The 20,477-nt window shown below is 36.7% G+C and overlaps 1 protein-coding gene across 2 annotated transcripts in view; it reads left to right on the top strand.

Annotated features, from left to right (window-relative positions):
* The window catches only part of RORB (RAR related orphan receptor B), a 141,088-nt gene extending 127,510 nt beyond the window's left edge, over window positions 1-13,578 (top strand). For both annotated transcript variants that reach the window (XM_054054511.1, XM_054054510.1), the window contains exons 9-10: window positions 3,407-3,519; window positions 3,994-13,578. In XM_054054511.1, the coding sequence (XP_053910486.1) occupies window positions 3,407-3,519; window positions 3,994-4,149 (269 nt within the window). In that variant the 3' untranslated portion in view covers window positions 4,150-13,578. The remainder of the gene's footprint in view (window positions 1-3,406; window positions 3,520-3,993) is intronic.
* The last annotated feature ends 6,899 nt before the right edge of the window (window positions 13,579-20,477 follow it).

The following is a 20,477-nucleotide window of genomic DNA, read 5'->3' as shown; positions in this document are numbered from 1 at the left end:
AAAAGGAAACGTACAGTGTCTCCTATTCTTTTAACAACAACAACAAAAATTAAGGTAATTGATACATGCTGACTACTTATTTCTGAAGCCTGTAAGTATGTGTATATTTTGTCATAGAAGATACAATAAGAGAGAAATGGTGGGCTGCAGCAGCATGTACCTAAGTGAAGGCAATCTCTCTTCCTTAAAAAGACTGCAAATTTGGTTTCTGCAGATAAGCCCCGTGTCAGCTGATATATTAAGTGTGGGAGTAGGAAGGCAGAGAAAACCAGTGCAGGTTCAACTGACATTGAAATTTGCTATTTATTTTCTTACAAAGATGAAGACAGGGAACAAGAGGAAAATAAGTAATTCCCTTCCACACTAGACGTTCAAATTTCTTCACAATAAAATATTTCATCTTGGTAGCATATGTAAAAATTTAAAAATAAATCACTGCTTCACAGAAGTACCTGGACCAGTTCTTCCATCCAATAATATAGGTACACAGAGATTCTCTATGAGAAACACATTCAAATTTCTTTTCTACAGAAGGCACCATCATGAAAGGTGGTTCTTAGGCCCTGGAGCTCAGTGTTTAGGTAGTCTGCAGGGAACAGAACAGTCCTATCAGGAGCAACAGAACCTAAAAACATCCATTATTACAGTTGCTAAGGTTGGAAAGCCCAGTGTCAGACCCATTTTCCATCTGATTCAGAGCACAAATCCAGATTTTCCACTTTAGAGTGGACCTAACCACTCTGCTTGGAGGTGATTCTTTACCTTGATTTCTGATTTCAAAAATTGAAACATTGAAGAGGGAGTCCGGTAAAGGTTGTAAAGGCATCTCCCTGAGCAAACATGCCAGAGGCAGATGGTAAGACACTAAACTGCCCGCCTGATGTGAGCCAGTGCCCCTTCTGAAATTCTGACTTGCTGTGTTCCTTTTCACAAGAGCAGACCTGGTAAGATGTTCCTCATCTTCTTTCCTACACTAGACTCTAGCCTAGTGGCCTGTTCACTCTTCAAAGTTACGCTAGCTCAAAACTCAGAAGGAAAAGTACAGAATTGAACCATTGCTTCTTATAATAGAGTCATAGAATTATAAAATAGTTCGTGTTGGAGGGGGACCTTCTAGTTCAACCCCGCCTGCAGTGAACAGGGACATCTTCAGGGCTGCTCAGAGCCCTGTCCAGCCTGACCTTGATTGTTTCCAGGGATGGGGCATCTACCACCTCTCTGAAAAACCAGTTCCAGTGTTTCAGACCCTTATTTTAAAAAATGTCTTGCTTATATCTAGTCTAAATCTACCTTGTTTAAGTTTAAAATAATTCTCCTTGTCCTGTCACAGCAGGCCCTGCTAAAATTTTTATCCCCATCATTTTCATCCGCCCCCTTTAAGGACTGAAAGGCTGCAGAGGCCCCAGAGCCTTCTTTTCTCCAGGCTGGACAACCCCAACTCCCTCAGTCCTTCGTCACAGGGGAGGTGTTCCATCCCTCTGATCATTTTTGTGGCCCTCCTCTGGACCTGCTCCAACAGGTCCTTGTCTTTCCTCTGCTGAGAACTCCAGAGATGAATGCAGTACTTCAGGTGGGGTCTCTAATATATACGTCCTGTATGGATAGCCACTGATCTATGGACTTTGACTTGCACTTTTTCAACTATAACTAGAAGGACCTGGGGAATTCCAGCCAAATTTGCAGATGGTTTTCAGGTGGTAGAAACCGTATTTTGGGAGATGAGCTTAATACCCCTTATAAAAGTTTAACCTAGCTCTTGTCATGAATTTAAGAAGTCTTGTGTTATATACAGCATGCTGCATGATAGAGAAGTGATTAAACCTGACATCCAACAGCCTCAGTCTATTTTTAAGTTTATTCTTAAATAAAAATCTTTATCTTTATTCTTAGATAAATCTTTAAGGATTTCTCTCTATGATAAATCTTTTTAGTTCTGATCTGCCACAATAGGCCTTGATTTTACGTTGTTGAAAGATATGTTTTTCCAGTAGCGTAAAACTTGGCACCTAACCCGTGAAGTCTAAAATTGCTGTGTGCTTTTTTGTGTAGATGGTGCATGTGCTCTCAGCTAATTCTGTTTCTATGGCCACTGGTGGCACAGGATCCACTGGCTTACTTTCTGGTAGAATGATTCTCTAAGCTTTACAAAAAGATTATTATCTTTTCCTGGCCATATGTTAAATAGCTAGAGGTTTGGTTTTGTGTGTTTTCACTGTACTGGTGATGGACTCTTCATATACCTCTCTCCATAGACAAATGACAGAATTGTTCTCCTGTGATGAAATGCTGTTCAGCTCCAGCCTCTGCAGCATGTGTTCTCATTGAAATGATTGATTTGTATTATTTCTATGGATTATTTTAGTGACTGGGAAATGGTGAAATAGTTCTTGAAGTGAAGGGAATCTCCCTGCACTTTTCTATTTCTACGTGAAAATTCATGCCCTGCAATAAAATAGGTTCTCTTATTTCATTCCTGTTTGAAAGCTAAAATCTATACCCAAGAACTGGTTTGAATTGAGGGAAGGAAGGAGAAGGAAACAAGTTTGCAGCATGGGAAAAAAGGATGTTTAATGGTGCTGTAAACATGCTGTATTAATGCTTTGGGGGTTAGCTTGGGGTCTCCTGCTTCTCTTTCTCTGTGTTTATCTCCAGAAGCTATGACTTGTGAGAATATAGATCTTAAGGAAGAACTCCTGCTCTTGGGGTTTGAGTTCAGTAGAAATCATATCGGTTTCCAAACAATTCTGTCTGTAACCATTATTCTCCCAGATAATCTTTTATTTTGTGTTATTTAAAAAGAGAACATTTTTAAATAATGAGAAATTTGCACTTCAAGACATTGCAACAACTCATAGTTCTTTTGAATTATTAAAGAAATTCTTTTGAAGGAAGCCATTTCTTTTTATTTACAATATAATTTTTGGTCTCAAAATGATAGGTTAGTAAATAATAATATATTTTTTATTTTAATTTTTAAATAATTATAGTCTATTATTTTCAAAGAACTGTTTTGATCAACATGTTTATTATTTATGTATTAAGACACTGAGATATCATGACATGTTTTTCACCTAGTCAGTAAGAAGTTCGAAGAACGCTGATTGTACCAACAGAGAATAATAAAATGGTTAGGTCTTGTTTCAGCCCTCCTCCCATCTTTATCTCTAACATCCTGGTTTAAGGAGATGCAGAGGCAACATTGTGTTGCTGTACACTTTATCAGTTAAACTCTCAGGTGATCTTTTAATGAATTAAGATGCTTTGCCTCTGAAACTATGTCTTAATGTCTTTCTTATGTCAGTTATGATTGCTGTGAATGCTTGCCAGCATCAGACACTATGTTCATCTATGAGCATGGCCTATATAGTGAATTCTTGATTTTACCTCTTGTTTTCCTTTTTCTCAGATCGGGCCTGGTTAATAGAGCCAAGGAAGGTCCAGAAGCTTCAGGAAAAGATTTACTTTGCACTTCAACATGTGATCCAGAAGAACCATCTTGACAATGAGACACTGACAAAGGTAAATTGTCCAAACAAAGAGCTGAGCAGTCCTTGATAGTGACTCTGATTTTGTAGCTATTTCTCCACATATCGCTGCATTAATGCAAATTAAAAGCAGCACACTGTGTGCTTGCAAGGTATAGGAAAAGTAAGAATTGTTTTATCCATAGCTCCTCTTACTCCATGTTTTGTTCAATCCACTAATCCTTTTAATTGATACCCTAGCAAGAATGAGACTACCTTTAACAAAATCCCTGGAGGCACTTCCTTGTTAGATGTGTTTTTGGCACTTGGCTAAAATTTCCAGGACAATTGTTTTTAGCCTCTGACAATAAGAACAATGTCTGGTTTTTGGATGGATTGTTTTGATGGAGGTCAGAGGTTTGCATTCAGTTATTCATCAAGGTGTTAATGTAGTTCATTTTGGAAACTGTGATTTGTACTAAATTTGCCTTGTCCCTCTTCCTTTTCTTTTTATTTTAATGTCTCGCAGTTAATAGCCAAGATACCAACCATTACTGCACTTTGCAACTTGCACGGAGAGAAACTACAGGTATTTAAGCAATCTCACCCAGATATAGTGAACACACTGTTTCCTCCATTATACAAGGAGCTTTTCAATCCAGACTCAACAACTGGCTGCAAGTGAAGGGGATAATAGAATTTTCACATAGTCATGGAATGCATCACTATTAAGACAAAAAGAAATGTTTTCATGAAGAACTTATTAAAAAATGTCACTACTGCAACACTAGGAATGTCCTGCACTTAATAGAATTATTTTTCACCGCTACAGTTTGAAGAATGTAAATATGCAACTCTGAGTGGGGATGTCTTTTTTCTCTATTCTTTGTTTACCTTTTTTTTTTTTAACTGACAATGAATATACAAATATAGGACACTGGGTGTTATCTTTTTTTTAAAAGTTTATTTTATTGGAGGAAGTTTTGGGAGACAATTGTTCCTAGAATTTTATTGTAGATATACCTGAGAATAGAGCAGTACTTTGCAGTATTACTCTTGTTGTTTATTGTTCAAATATAATTTAAGAAAATTCCACTTATTGGACTTGCCTACTTCTATGTTTTTAGATAGTTTAATGCATGTGGAAATTTGTAGCTGTCTTGGAAATTATGGTGCATGTATGGAATACACATATATATATATGTGCTATATACTTTTATATATATATATATATATATATGTAGGTATTATATGCATACATGCTGTAGCTTAAATATCCCATGCCTACTTTTAAAGGATGCTCAGCCTGGCTGTCTTGCATTTCTTACTCTCCAAGTAATGTATTACATTTACTTTGGGCAATCAAGATTTGTTTTGCCAGTCAGAGTTAAATTATCAGCTGCCAATGTGTAATGACAGGATCACTTCTGAGATTTGTGTAATGTAGTGCATGTGTGCAGTCTGTAAATGAAACAGTAGGAATGTATCAATGGTGCAGAAGCCTTGTCTGGATTATTTTAGTGGAGAGAGGAAATGGTTTTTTAGAACTTTCTCCCTGTTACAGGGATAGAGCATATATAAAAGTGAACATTGCAGGACCTGATGTCAGTAAAGTATCTGAAACATGGAGTGAAAATGTAGACTATCCCACACATACTTCTTCCTAATTCCACATGTGGTTTTATTTTATATATGTATACTGCTTTGAAAATTAATTGCAAGTCTTGGTTTGTTTTTTGCTGGACACAATGGAAAGACATATAGTGAAATCAGTGAAAACTGTGGGAAGCCTAAAATGTAGCTCTAAAGAAGTAGAAGCTTCTAAAGAGTAGAAGCAGAGGGGGCAAGGTGGGGAAGGAGAAGAAAATTCAAAGCAAGCAATGTCCATGGTTACAAAGGCAAATATAACTAGCACTGTTTCTGACATAGCCATCATCTGAATAGGACTGATGGTTTCCATTCCACAGATACATACATACCTGTGTGTTACATACACATGCATATATGTGTGTGTATATGTATGCGTGTATATAACTCTATACATATATAGTATTGAATTTAGATGCACTTCAGGAGGGGAGCAAGGGCTTGAGGCTTTCTTTTTTACTGTCTCTGAATTAACTTTATATGCATTTGCTGGCAAAACCAAAGGCAAACACAGAGGAGAATGGAATATTGCCATGGACTTAATCTTGTGGATTAATTAAGTTTAATTAGCAGTCATGATTAATATGTTTAGATTCTGCCAGAGATGCAAAACCTACACTTTTTAGCTATGGAAGAGGAATTCAGCTTCTGCTACGACTCTGTCCTTATCAACACTTTTACCCATAGCAAGCTTTTTCAGAGAGAATCCGAAAACTCTCTGCAACAGAAATTAGAGGAAGCAGGCAGTAGAGTAGAAACGAAGTGAAGGCAGGATAACAAGCAGACATATTTCTTTATTTCAAATCACATAGAAATCAATGAAACCCAAGGCAAGGCAAGGAGAAGCACACTGGCAGGGAGGCCAAAGGACCCGCTGCCTGCCAGGCAGCTTGCCAGAGCAGTGTCACAAGGAGCCCACAGGGACACAGCTGGGCTTCAGGGGGTTGCAGAAACTTGGTTTGTTGCCATGATAACTTAATGCCTCCAGCTTTTCCAGCGGACTCGCACAATTCTGGTCTCAAATCTTCTTTTGCCTTTTCTGCATGACCAAATAATTCACAGGCTATTCCGAGGACTTTGTGAAGTTTTCTCTTGCCTCCTGTCAGCTGGGTTGCAAGTTTATATACACGTTTTGTGGCAGAATTCAGTCTAGGCAACATAAACTGCTGTCTGCTCATTTTTAGTGATGCTGGACCAGATACAGGAGCACTTACGAACACTCAGCTTATAAATCTTTCTCTGTACGTCCTTTACACCTTCAAAAAGAAAAAACGTACACAGCAAAGTTAGTTGTGCTGAGAATTTTGTTGCAAATGTGACATACTATTCAAAATTACTTACTCGCTAGAGCAGCAATTTCTAGAATATCCTTTTTCTCCAAATTCAGAGCACATTTTCTGATCTTTGCTGATTACACTGCAGTGTCTTCAATTAACATAATAAAGCGTTGCTCCTGATGCTTCTTTATACCACTTAAACACCAAGACTGGCATTCCCTTATATGTTGATTTATCTCTTTGCAGCCACTTTTATATGGGAAATCCATGAAAATCCGAATATTTTTAATATCAAAAACATTAATTAGTCATGTTTCTGTACTGCTTATGTGAGTTAACTTGGGAAAAATCTCAAGTCAGACTGAACCCTGGATGTGCTCAGTTTGAAAGGCAGGGGTTTCATGTTTTCCTTGTCTTTTCCAACACAAGAACATGCTCATATATATTTGTTTGAAATCTTTTATAAACTTGTTTTCAGTGTTTCAAAAGTAACATATTTAGCCAACCCACAGAAATACAGAATGTGTGATAAATATTACTGTTCTTAGTGCTGTTAAGTAAAAAGGTTTGTCATGTTTATAAATAGTCCTTCACAATTATTATATCTTGAAAATGTTTTGTTCTTTTCAAATAAGCTAATCATTCCTTGGGATTTTTTACTTATGTCTTAGGCAAGACAACCAAATGGAAATCACCAGTGAAAAAGACATTATTTAATCATTATCCACAGAGCTTTTAATCCTTAAAGCACTATTCTTAAATCACTGCAACCTCATGACCTTTTCAATCAGTAGGGATTACTGCAACTTTTAAAAGATGCAGAAATGAAGGAAAAGAAGTTAAACGACTTACCAGAGACTACAAAGGTAGCAGTGTGCAGTCCTCAAATACAAATGGATTCTTGCCTTTTGCCCTAAAAATATTAAGATGCGGGTATACAAAATCTTCATTGCCGTTAATAGACAATAGCCTTTACAAACAATTACAAATATTGCCAAACAATGTTTATCTTCAAATGAAGTTAATTATCAGCAGCTTGCTCTGGTTTTGTTACTACTTTTACAGAATTTGAGCAAGTAACCTTGCTTTTATTTATGAAAATAAAAATTCATTCTCACATGTTATTTATTTGTGGTAACTGAGACTGATAAATATTATTTAATTTTCTCTGATTTGGGATTGGCCACATAGGTGAAGTAGTATCTCTTTTACCCTTCATTGACCATGTTTAGAACAACAAATAATGATCACATGCTACAGGCTGGATTTTTGTTCTTGGTTTTGATATATAGTTACTTATACTCAAAATTTCAAGCTCTTAGTTTTCAATTTCGTATGTTCAGGCTATCCATAAACTTTAAATAATAAAATAACATGAATTTCAGTAAATAACTGCATAATCCACCCACATAATGTTTTTCAGAAAATATTGATGCTGCACTTTATTTCTTCTTGGTTTTCATTAGTCCACAGTAGTATTTGAATCCTTTTAATTAGATCTCTAAAACTAGGATTTGTCACATCTGCTCTCTGTAGTAATTGATTATGTTCATTAATTTTTTTAGTGACAAGCTTTTCAAATGGGACACATTTTTTAATGATTGATTAACCCAGGATCTTTAACAAAAGTATACTTAAAGTATGTGTTAAATCTTCTACTTCAAGCATTGCTCTCAGATAATTCAAAGACATTTATCTAAATTACCCTTGGCATCGAGGAAGCAGATGCAGACTCTTTGTTACACTACCACAGAGACTTAATTTTGGTGTAAATATCACTCTTGCCAGCTCTTTGTATAAAGAATTCATTCCAAGAGTCAAATTTCCTTCTAACAGAATGTTTGCTTTAGCATTGCTATGAAAAAAACAGGGTAACAGAAAGCACTCAGTTAAGCCAGCTTGTTTCCAAAAGCAATGTGTATTTTTTGATTGGTTTGTGATAGGCAGCATTTAGGAGTTGATTCTGCAAGTTGTCAGGCTCCCTTTGCTTTAATTAGAGCCACTAGAAATGGACACATCTAAAGCCTCACACAGAAGATGTTCAACCCCTCATAAAGTTGGATGCCTTGAGGTCACCTTTGCGCTTTCCAGAGCACAGATCAGATATCATTCTCATACTTGTGTTTTAATGCTTTTACTTAACACTTCCCATAGTTCATTTCAGCTCTATTTCACACCAATGCTGTCTTGATGCCTGTGCCAGGTTATGATGCTCCAGGTGGAGCAACTATCCGACTTGTCTATGAAGATGAGCTTTATTATGTGATTTTTTTGATTCTTTTCATGGTGGCAGCTTGCATGAGTGTACATTTCCCTTTGGGATAGTTTGCAGAAATTTATAACATAATTTTTACGCAAAGAGGGTGCAAAGCTGCTCTTGTGTATCTCCCTCTCAGCCTTCCAGCACCAGGCTGTGGTACCACAACCAAGGCTGCAGCAGTCTTATGAATTGGTCAGGCAGCACAGTTAAGAGATGTGCAGCTAGTGGATTCTTTCCCTGTTGTCTTTTTCACCCCTTCCTAAGCTGTGCTACAAAGCGCATTTGAAAGATGTTCAGATGTTTCCAGAAGAGACGAGGTCCAGCCTAGAAGTTGGGTCATATTTTCGGAGTCATTGTCTGTTGGATGTCTCAGGAATATAGCACTGGACAATGAAATCAGACTGAAAATGGAAAGAGTTTTTGTCCAAATATGGTGTGTCTAAGCACATGTAAAATAGAATTCTGAGACAGAACAGCTTGCTTTTCGCTGGAAATAACAAAATAGTGTATATACACTAACCAGCCTGTCCCAGCACTTTCTGCCTCCACTCTAGAAACTAACTTCTATCTCTGACATCCATTAGGATCCGTGTGTTGGAGACCCAGCCCTCTTTCCTTTTTATGTTTCATGCTTTGTAAATGACAATCACTGCTTGATGCAGATGTTGCACTGTATGCTGCTCAGGGATATTTCATTACTAAAAATAGCTATATAAATATAACAATAATAATAAGGAAGAGAATGTTAGAGGCTTTGAAGGGCATGTGTTGGACTGCCCAAATGAACACGACCCAGACAAGGCTTTAAGCCAGTGATTAGAATTAAAATTGGTATAAACTGAATTCACTGTCAGCGTTTCCTCAGCTTGATGCAGGACTCACTTCACCCATTGTTTCACAGTCAGTGGACCCCTCCTGAGTTATCAGTTTATGATGCTAAAGTCCTTTTGGAAAGAAAATGCAAGCGAGCTTTATATGAATTACTGGATTTAGATAACTGACAAAAGAAAGTGCAGTTTGAAGGCACTGAGTTTAGGTACCATCAATGTAAGTTCATATTAAGAATTGCTGCAGACATGTAAGAAGAAAACTAAAGACATGGAATATATGATAGTACGACAGCAACAGTAATGCCAGGCAACAACATGGAAAAATTACTATAAAGAGCAAGTAGTATAAAGTGGCTCAAGCTACCCTTTCCTCTCAGGAATGCACAAAATCAGAGCTACCCCCAGGCCTCTGTAGCAATGTTTCTCCATGGTATTGCCAGTTCTTTTCTCACCTCAAGCAAATATGACCCCATTTTAAACTGTACTAGTGAAAAATATGACCGTTTCCTAAAATTTTGAAATGCACGTACCTATCCTTAGGTGCATTTACACCACAAGTTTTTTATAGACCTATCATTACAAGAAAACACACAGGAAGACAAATTGCAGGGCATTATATTGTTAGTCATTGAGTTAAGTCTAGGTATCTAACCAAGAGGCTGTCCTCAGCCTGATCATTGCTCCTATTCCCACAGTGAGTATATACAGGTTTTGATTCCATCTTCTGAATTCCCTGCATCTAGAAGATGGTTGGCAACTTAAAGTCCCTGCAAGTAAGGCTGCATGACAACAAGCCCAACACCTCAGTGATTTACCATCCCAGAAGTGATTTTTAGTGGATTGCTTAGCTACAATAAAGCCACTCGTGTATGCAGTCTACAGGCAAAGGCCATTGTGAAAAGGAGAGACCTAAAATTTCTACACTGGTAGCTCACAGATCAGTAACTTTTCTAAAAAGGCAGCCTGACATGATCAATATGTTGGTGTCCTTCAAATGATCCTTGCATTTCATTTGTGCTGAGAGAATAAGACAATGCACAAAATGCTCTGGGAAAGCATAGATATTTTCTGGGTGTTTACAGCAGGCAGCAAGGATGATGCTGCTCACAGTGAGTTCAGTAACATAATGTACTACATTTACATAATTTCATCATCCTCACAATTCAAGCACAGCACGTAGGGAGAGTGAAAGAAAACATCATTGGATACAGCAGCAATAAATAAATTATAAGTGTTTCTTTGTAACTGTACTTGCAGAAATTGTTTGCTTTGCATGTGGTCTTCTGTATAATAACATAAAGAAAAAACTTCATCTAATTTAGATATCACAGTGTTCTTACATAGTTGTTGGATTTGTTGGGTGGAGCTGCTAATTTGTGATCAAATATACTGCTGTTAAGAAAAATGTGTGTGTGTCAAGAAAAGGCCAAGGGCCTTGTTTATGGCTATCCATTGGCAGCAGTAAAGTATGTTAAATATAATACTGGTCTGGACAGAATTTAAGAAATATTTCCTATATTTCAATATTATGATCACATTGGTCCCATATTTGGGCAACAAGAATGCGACTGCATTGGGAAAAAAGCAGGGCCAGATGGTCAGCCATGAAGGACAGGAAAGAACAGGCTTTACCTTGAAGACTGTTCCAGATAAAACCAGCTTATTAAAAAAAAAAACAAAAATATGTGTAAAAAAAAAAAAAGCACTTATACTTGTCTTGATTAGACACGCAGCTTAATAAGTCAAAGTAACTACATTAGGCTGTCGACTTTGGGGATTCAGATTCAGATGCACTACATTTGTGTTTTTTTAATGTGTCACTTCAATGTCAGAATCAGGCAAAAAAAAAAAAAAAAGGTGTTTTGTTGTTAATAGTAAGAAATACTAATAATCATTTAACCCTACAGAGTGTGGACCAAACATTCTCACGCAGTAGATGGGGATTTGTCCGTGCACTTATTCTTAAAAAGCCACTGAGTAGCATAGCAAGTGAACTAGACGAGATATTCTTTGCCTTTTACATGATTGCAATGTGACCTCTGGCAGGCTACAGGGAGCGGCTCTGTTATTGTACTTGTGGCCACAAATAAAGCACAACTGAACTCTAGGCTGTTATCAACACCCAACTAAATCAAATGCATGGGGTATTTTGAGATTTATGCTAATCGGTGTGAGATAATTCCCATGTTAAACTAATTACTTTGCTTGTAATGAGTGGACGGTATAAATAAATTAGGAATCAGAATAGCAATGAAATCCCTTATTTTACATCTGCACTCTCTGCCTCATCTGATTAACACTGAAAAAAGTTACTTAAAAACTAAACAAAACAAGACGAAAGAAACCTGAGTATGTATTGTAGAAATGTAGAAGACAAATAAAATATTTTTTCAAAGGTAATTACTTTTAATATATGCTTGTGGAAGGTCTGATACTATGTATGCTGTCTCTGCAATTTTTGCTGTAAATAACTTGGGACAGTGAATACACTGATTTTTTCTATGTCTCTGTTTAAACATAAGACTTTGTAATGATTTTTTTTAAAGAGGAAAAACATCAAAGAGCCAATTATGTACTTGCTTCCTGTAAATGTAATGTACTCTTCAGTTTTTATGGAAACTGATTGTAATAGATAAAGCCTTTTGACCAGCCATTGATGTTTAGTGTATACTTCTGTTCATAAAGAGTTAAAAAAAAGATGGGACTGTCAACGAAACATGATCCCAGTGAGTCTGTACCATGAGTATTGTGTTAATACCTGCAGACTGCATTTGACTTACGTAATTTGAAGAAAGGTTGCTCAAACAAATAGTGTTTCCTAACAGCATTTGGCTTTTATGAATCCTTCAGGCATGAATTATACTAATAGAAATATTTCTTTCTTTCCAATGAGCTAAATATTTTTGTATGCCTTTAATTTCTTATTCAAATTTGAGGTTAGATCACTCATTAGCTATAATCTGAAGCCATAACCGACCTTCACCACATACATGTTTTAAAGATCATACTAGAAAAAGAAATTATATCCAGTTTATCAACACCTATATTAAAACAGACAGGAGCATAAATAACAGGCAAGGTATTTGGATGCTTTTCCAATATGACTTTAATGGCTAGTATTTTATGATTACCAATTTATAAAAAAGAAAAACATAATTAAAATAGATATTTAGATTTAAATGAAGCTTTCTAATATTTTTTAAATATCCCTGAAAAAGCTTCCTTGCTTTTAGGAATATGAGAGAAACTGATTTTTCATATACTTCCCACTTTCAAATATCTAATGTTTTTATCCTATTTCCAGTTCACTTTGTGAGAGTGAAATGAGATGTTAAGACCCAGATCTCCAAGCCCTGAGCTATTTGGTGCTTGGCTGTAGCTATATTGTGTAAATCAATTTGATTTTAATTTTGAGGGTGTGTTTTCTACTTGATAAGCAGACTTACCACTGTTGGTAATACAGACAAGTTGCATTGCCTGTCAAGAAGCATGATAAAATAACAATCAATCAAATACAATCCAAATAACAGTCAAAATGAGTCACTCTCAAAAGCCGAATAAAAATTCCTTTTTAAAATCAAATGCCTCTTAGAGTCAACAGTGGTTTGTTTGGTTTTTTAAAAGCTTAGTTGTATGATAATTATGATGTATCTTAACTGGCTTGTAGATGCAAAAAGTAAAGCCACAAATGAATCTCAGCATGCTGGGTAAAAATCTGGCTCCATTGAAACCAGTGGTCAAAACTTTCACTGATTTCCGTGGAGCCAGGAATTCATCCAGCATTTTTACATCTGCAGTTTTCTTCTGATCTTCCTCCCTTGTTTAATATAACTGACCTAATTTATGTGTATGTGAGTAAAAATACAGCCTGATTCATTTAGAAAGTGATCGTTGAGGGTTTTATTTTTTATCATTAATTTTGTAGGACCAGCATCCCTGTCAAATGAAAAGGTTCTATATTACTTTAGAATGTAATAGATTTTTTCTTATGTCCTGTAATTTATTAGTTCTGTACTGTTAGCATTTCATAATAATGCACACATGATTTTTGAATGTTTTCTGTAAATGACAATCAATGTTGATGAAGTTCCTTTCTTTAATGCAAAATTAAAAAAAAAAACTGTAAAAGAAAATAAATTCTGTTGTGTGAATTTTTTTCCCATCCCTTTAAATTACGTGGATCTGTCAAGAAAAGGTAGGGAATGTGTATTTCTGAAAGGAGAGTTTAAGAGCTAAAACCTTAACATCAGGAGTCTGTATTTATTTTCAGGTTTTTTTCTAAAGTACAGCATGTTTCTCCATCAATGCACCGAAAGTGGCTATGGTTTGCAATTTAAATCAGAGCTGCAACTTTTGAATATGCAAATTGTTCCATTTATTTGTTTGTTTGTTTATTTGGGAGGAAAGCCTCATCTAGCAGAAAAGCAAAAGAACAGAAGAAACAGTTCCATGAAGGCAAACTGCACAGTAATGTAACATTTGCTTATCTCATTTAAAAGAAGATAGTTTTGAAGTAAATTATAAATATATCAAATATTTTTCAAGTTCGCCTATGTCTAGTAATAATTAATAGTGATGTATGGAACAGAAAATGCTAGCTGTCAAAGCTGAAGATAGTACCTTTCAAACGTAGTATCTTCTCTTTTTTTAGGGCAATAAACTTAAAGCAGGAGTAAATTTTAAAGGGCAATATCTAAAGGTCTCATTTTGCAAACTGTTAAGCACATGTTTATAGTGTTCCTGACTTCAGCAGGATTAATGCGTGCACCTAAAGCCAGTTACATGTTTAAAGATTTCTTGCATCACAATTTTGGGTTATGAGGTGCAGCGAGTTTTGGTTCTGAGGTGTTGCAAGTGCAGCTTGGCATAATTAGATTTTCAAGTCTTAAATATTTGAGACTGATTTGGAGATTTCACATCCATCTGAAATATTAGTAATAGGGAGTTCATATATGAACATTTATATTTTAGATATCATGAAGCTGAACAGTTAACTAGCCATATTAAGTGGTGGAGTATCGCATTTACATGGTGTAAAACAGGTAACCCTACAAATATGCTCTTGGTATTTAAATATTTAGTTTCGCACTGTCATAGATACTCATTTTGTATTAATCTGTATTTTTTTCAGTTAGAAAATCTGAAGCAGTGGTAGTTCATATTTCCTTACTGGTTTGTTGTCTTTCAAATTTTCAAGATGGCGTTATCTTTCTAGTCTGTCTCGTGAAAAGAAGTTTTAGCAAACATTGACTTTTCTGGAAAGACAGAAACAAACTTCCCTCACTTCTGACTGGAAAATAGCACAGTGATCAACACGTTGTGAGAAGACAAGTAAAATGTTATATTGAAAGACAAGGATATGAAAGTCTTACAGGGCATTGTTGTACTGCTCTGTTGTGCCAGTTAAATGCCAGTGAAGGATGTCAGTGTGCCCAGGCCCTTATTGATTTACTTCTCTGTGTATGAACTATTGTATATGTTTTGCACATTACAGTTTTGCAAAGCTTGGTGGATTAATATAAGCTTTAAAGAAAGATAATGGTGAAATGCATTAGGCAAAATAACATGAAATAACAATTGCTGTCAGTCCCAGAAGGATTATATACTTAGAGGTGTTAATTACAAACTTGTGCAAATACAGCCTTTTAGATTATGATGTATCGTGGATTCGACTGTAATTTACCATGCACTTTGAGCAACATCTTCATAACAGAAACTGCCTTAAGAAATGTGGTCAGCATCTGGGAAATTGTCTAGCATTTGTGCTGGATAAATCAAAATTCCGCTAAGCAATTGTTCTGCCTCTCTCCCTTCTTACTCCTCTGTTGTTCACCTCACTTCTCACCCCCATCCATAAGAGAAATCTTCCAAAAAAATCCTTTGAAAACTGGATTACAGCTTGCTTTGGGAGGACAGAGACCGATTTGTTCTGCTACAGAAATGAAATGCCTCTTTATTATGGAAGGCAGCTGTAATTTTGGTGTTAGAGGCCACTCTGTTCCTGGAAAATGTTTGCCTGCATTCCCATATATGCAGGTGTTTTGTTGTGGCTTTCATGGTTTGTATGTGTTACAGAAGGGAGAATACAGAATTCTTAAGAGCTTTAATTAGTCCTGATGAAAAGAACCTCATCCTAGAAGTGTTTTATTCCAATTGCCTTGAACAGGCTAATTAAAATATTATCTCCTCCTATAGACATGCATTAAAACTGTGTGTGCAGGTATGATTCTTTAAAAATCTAAGTAGATCTTTCCTGTGGGTGTTCTACTTGTAAAGGCTCAATTGAGTTGGCCAGAGAGGTGTGTTTCTCTTGTTTGCATTGCTCTTTGGTACTTTGTTTGACCTCTGCCTGCTACTCCTCAGTCCCTCAGATGTCTCATAAGTCTCTTCAGTATGTGACCATTGTGGATAACATAAGACCACTCCAACGTTACTGTGTGCTGATATTCAGGTATCTATACATAATTCGCATGTGACATATATAGTTCATTAGAAAGCCTGAATTTTGCATGTATGAAGGTAAACAGATTAGGCACCATCAGTGATTTAGAAATAGTGGTGATTTCCTTTCAAAATCCCCACAACAGTAACTGCAGTATGGAACTCAAGAGACTACTTCCATGATAAGCAGATTCTGCCAGTGTTAATAAAGCTGGTGTATCAGTTGCTTCCATTTCAACTAACAAATAGTAGCAATTTGGGGCAAATGCTGAGCTTGCCTGAAATTTCTTACAATTAATAAAAGCCTTTATCAGAGAGACTTAAAAATTGCATTCTCTATTCCCCTGTTTTTGTTGCATTTGGCACTCAAAAATGCATTCATTTACAAAGACAGCATCACTGTAATTGTGGTACTGGTTGATAGGCTTCACAACACTTGTCCAAATATTCAGTGACTGGTGTCGAAGTTTAGCATAACCTTTGCTTCCTTGTGACAGCGGGTGACAAAGCACTGTGAAGTTGTAGCAAATACATGTTGATATTACTCTCTTGCCAATAAAAATGTCCCATTGGCTTAGAAGGTAGATTTCTCCTTTGCTGGGCTAAATGAGAAATAATTGCAATTAGCTCCTTAGTTTTTTCTTGAGGCAGTGCACTCACTCTGGGACATACAAATGGGAGGTAAGTGGGTTGGCAGAGGAGTGGTGTTGGGAGACAGCTCATCCTACCTTCATGTTCTGTAAAAGACCACACTGCTCTAATCAACATGCCCTCTTCTTGCTACAAAAGGAAGAGGAAATTTAATTTTCTTTTTTCAATTTACAACATAGTTGAGCACAGTGCTTTGTACTAGATGTTTCTGGAGACACTCCCAGCATGTATGGAGGGGAATAGAAGATTACTCCCCATTGTTCCTCAGCCGTTCTAGTTGCCTGCTATGAATGCTACGCTGCCATGGCTTGAACTTCAGCGTAATTTAGAAAGGGAAGTGCATTTCAGGGGCACTCCCCTATTCCTGTCTCTGTTAAAGGTCTTTTATCACCATATTATTCATTTTCTTCTCTACTTTCCCTGCCTTACAACAGAGGGGAAGTCGAAGGCCATGCTTTTGAAGAGTCTCTGAAGAGTCAGTGGCATTAGCTTGTGTGTGGTTTTAAGCTTATAACCTATCTAAAGAAATCAAAACCTCCTCCAGGGGATTAAAGCTATATGTGTTTAAACAACTGCCTCAAGGTATCTATCCTTGCAGCTTCAGGAATTATATGGAACATTTTACCAGCAAAATGCTGCTTTAACAAATTAATATTCTCTGTCCCCAAACAAAGTTGTTTTACCATTATATAGCTAATTGAGAGTCCTGCTGGAAAAAAAATGACAACACAAAGTTTAAACATAATTTGAGGGATGCTGGCTCTGATCATTTGCTACTGTCATTTTGGGCAAGCAGATGATTTAGCATTTGTATATCAATTTATCTATTTCTCAGTATTTATAGGGTGTAAGTGCTGTCATCTTTACTGTAAGGTTTCCCAGATGTTATCAAATAAACCCATACTGTCTTGGCAATGACTACTTTGTTTTCTTGTTGCCATATGGTTTACTAATGAAATTCACTCTGCCTCTCTCCAAGGTGAGTTATCATTCCGGTGTCTCAGAGTGACTTATTCTGTGCAAGTTAGTCTGACCTGTAACAATATTTTTGTCCTTAAGGGAAAATCCTGTAATTCTGTGGTATCACTGAAGCAGCATGCTGAGAAAATGTGGCCGTTCACAAATCAGGATTTAAAGTTATTGCTCCTAACCTTCAATGCTGCATGCTAAGTGATCTCCAGTTCGACTAAAATGTGCATCATTTACACCTTCTCCAAACACTACTAAAGCATAGCTACTATGCCTTGTACATCTCGCTGAACCAAAACAATAGTCTTCAAAAATCTTTATATGAAATAGGATATCAATTTTTTAAAAATTTCTTTTAACACATTCAGTGAGTGCAATCAAAATATGGTTTGTGCAGAGTTGAAAAAAATAAATTAGTATTAGATCTACTGTTTTCTGTGAAAAAAATAAAATTCTGCTGTGGGCACAGTTTTCCTGTGAGAAATATTGTATTGAAAGGTAATAGAAAATTACAAAATCCTGATGCATATTTTCATTAAGTTTAAAAGAAAACTATATCTTTTCATGTTATTCTATAAAGAGACTAGGAATCAGAAACACCACAGAACACACAACAACAGAAGTTCCATTTAAACTTCAATCATTTAATGGCTGTATACAACTCATATATTATCAGATGTAGCCAAAAATTTGTCCACCGCATGCCTGCATCAAAAGCATAGAGAATAACTCTGATTCTTTTATTTTAAATTTACAGACTTGATTCGCGTGAGCTAATGGCTGGTCTCTACTACCTGAGTTTGAGGGATTAAAAGCTTTTGCCAGTATCTTTTTAGGCTGTTTTAAAAAGGATTCTCTTTCCAATGCTGTGTTGAATTTCGATGTCCATTTGAGCTCTTGTTCTTTCCAATATGGAGCAGCATTGCAATATAAGAGTCACTGACTCATCATCCTCTGTTGGAAAGATCAACTTATAGTAAAAATATTTATTTCATCCTGGCTTCAGCAAAGAGGTGAAGGCAAGATTGCTTCATGTTGGACCAGTCTGTATCATTCCACTAGAAACTGTAGTTTTCCAGTATTAAGTAAACTAGGTAGCTACACACTGTTGTTACTTTTAAATAGAGTTTCTAAAATAACCCTTTAATTACTGGTCACAAGGATTCCCATAGAAAACATGCATAAGTGAACTGCAGAAAAATAAGAGCACATGAAAGAAGGAAGGGTTGATGCATTTGACAGTCAAAAGCAGTCCTTTTTTAGGACTATTAACCTGTCTTTACACTGAAATCAGCACTACTTGACAGTGAAGGAACTGAGGGCAGAAAACCATAACTTGCATGAATAAAAGCATACAAAATCTATGCATTTTTAAGTGTAAAATAAAATAATGGTGGGATAGAAACGTTTCTAGCCACTACTAAAGGATCTAGATTTTCTGCATAAACTGTTTGTTTACACTAGAAAAACGTCCCACTGAAGTCTAGACTCCAGAGAGTGGCTACACAAATCCAGAGTGAAGAAAAGAACACTCCTGTCTCTTGAAGACAGAGACTCCTGTCTCTATACCTTTCATCTTTTCTTGTGTGGGTCTTTAGTCACTGATCTTACTTATTGAGAACTCTAGCTTAAGCAGGGATTCCCAGCCCATAGGTCAAATGAGCCGTTTAATGTGTCGGTCTGTGTCGTTGCCTCTGTGGCAGTGTTTTTTAGCCTTAGAAGGGGGCTGTAAATAGAAGACTTCAAAACAGCGTCCTCTGAAGCTGGGTAAAATTTTACTCCTTATGAAATTTAGATGACATCATTAAGTAATTTTTAGTCACCTACTTCTAACTGTAGCCCTAATAACCCATAAAGACAGGGTTCAGCTGTAGAGCACCACTCACCTGAAATTAAAACATGAGAAGAAACATTCTCTCCATCACAGCAGAATAACTCCACGCACATGCTGCAGCCCCAGAAGCTGAGTAGTATGGGTAGATCCCCACGGAGACACCTGGTAAAGTTCCAGAATTAACACGTTGATCTCAGAACCCAGTAATTTCAGTGTGCCATGTAACTCGGCACCATGCCTGGCTCATCAATGCCGCTGGAAGCCTCTGCAACGTTGCTAAATAAGTTACAACACTTTTCTTCCTTCCTTGTCTTTTTCATGTCCTAGTTTTGGGTAATCACAATGCTAACCAACTGAATATGGGTAAAATTAATCAGAGCCTGTGTTCCTGCAAAATCTTGTGTGTGACTGAGCTCATTTCTACATGCAGAGTTGTCATTTGGAGAGCTACTCTGCTGAAATATGTTGATGAGAAATAGAGGATGCAATGAAAATACCAAGTTTCTTGAAATGCTTGACACAGAGAGACAGTAAAGTTTAGGAGAATATGGAAGAGGTGAAGTAGTGAAGCAGTGTAAAGGTGTCAATGGCAAACACAATTCTTCATTTAGTGGAAAAGATTAATTTTAGTAAGGAAATGGAGCCTGCACTCTAGCTCAGACACTACAGCAGTCCAAATACTCCATCAGAGTCCCCCATTTTCCCCTCTCAGTGAAACCTGGTTTAACTCTCTGTGATTCTTCAGTTTGAGTTGCAACCTCCTTGAAACAGTGAGTTCTGCCAATTTAAGGAGCAGATAACTTTCAAGTCCGCTATCATGTCCTCATACTCCCATCCCATCTCCAGCTGCCTTGAGGCTCTTTTTGTGAGTGAATGGGTCTCGTCTGAGTAACTGCCACGGAGGAGTAGATACAGGTGAGTAATTGCAGAGTTCAGATCCCACTTGTGTTATAAAAAGGCCTGCAACAAGCACTGCTATTTATTAAGAGACAGTAAGCTTTTGAGAGGTGTTGTGTATTTTGTGTAGCAGAGTGCAGCCTGAGCTTTTATGTGGAAGTTTCTCTCTCCTTCTAAACAAAAACGACCTACTGCCCATTGACCTAA

This window comes from Cuculus canorus, chromosome Z (assembly GCF_017976375.1).
Source record: "Cuculus canorus isolate bCucCan1 chromosome Z, bCucCan1.pri, whole genome shotgun sequence".
Lineage (NCBI taxonomy): Eukaryota > Metazoa > Chordata > Aves > Cuculiformes > Cuculidae > Cuculus > Cuculus canorus.
Note: the sequence above shows the minus strand (reverse complement) of the source record. Positions and strands in the feature narration are given on the sequence as shown.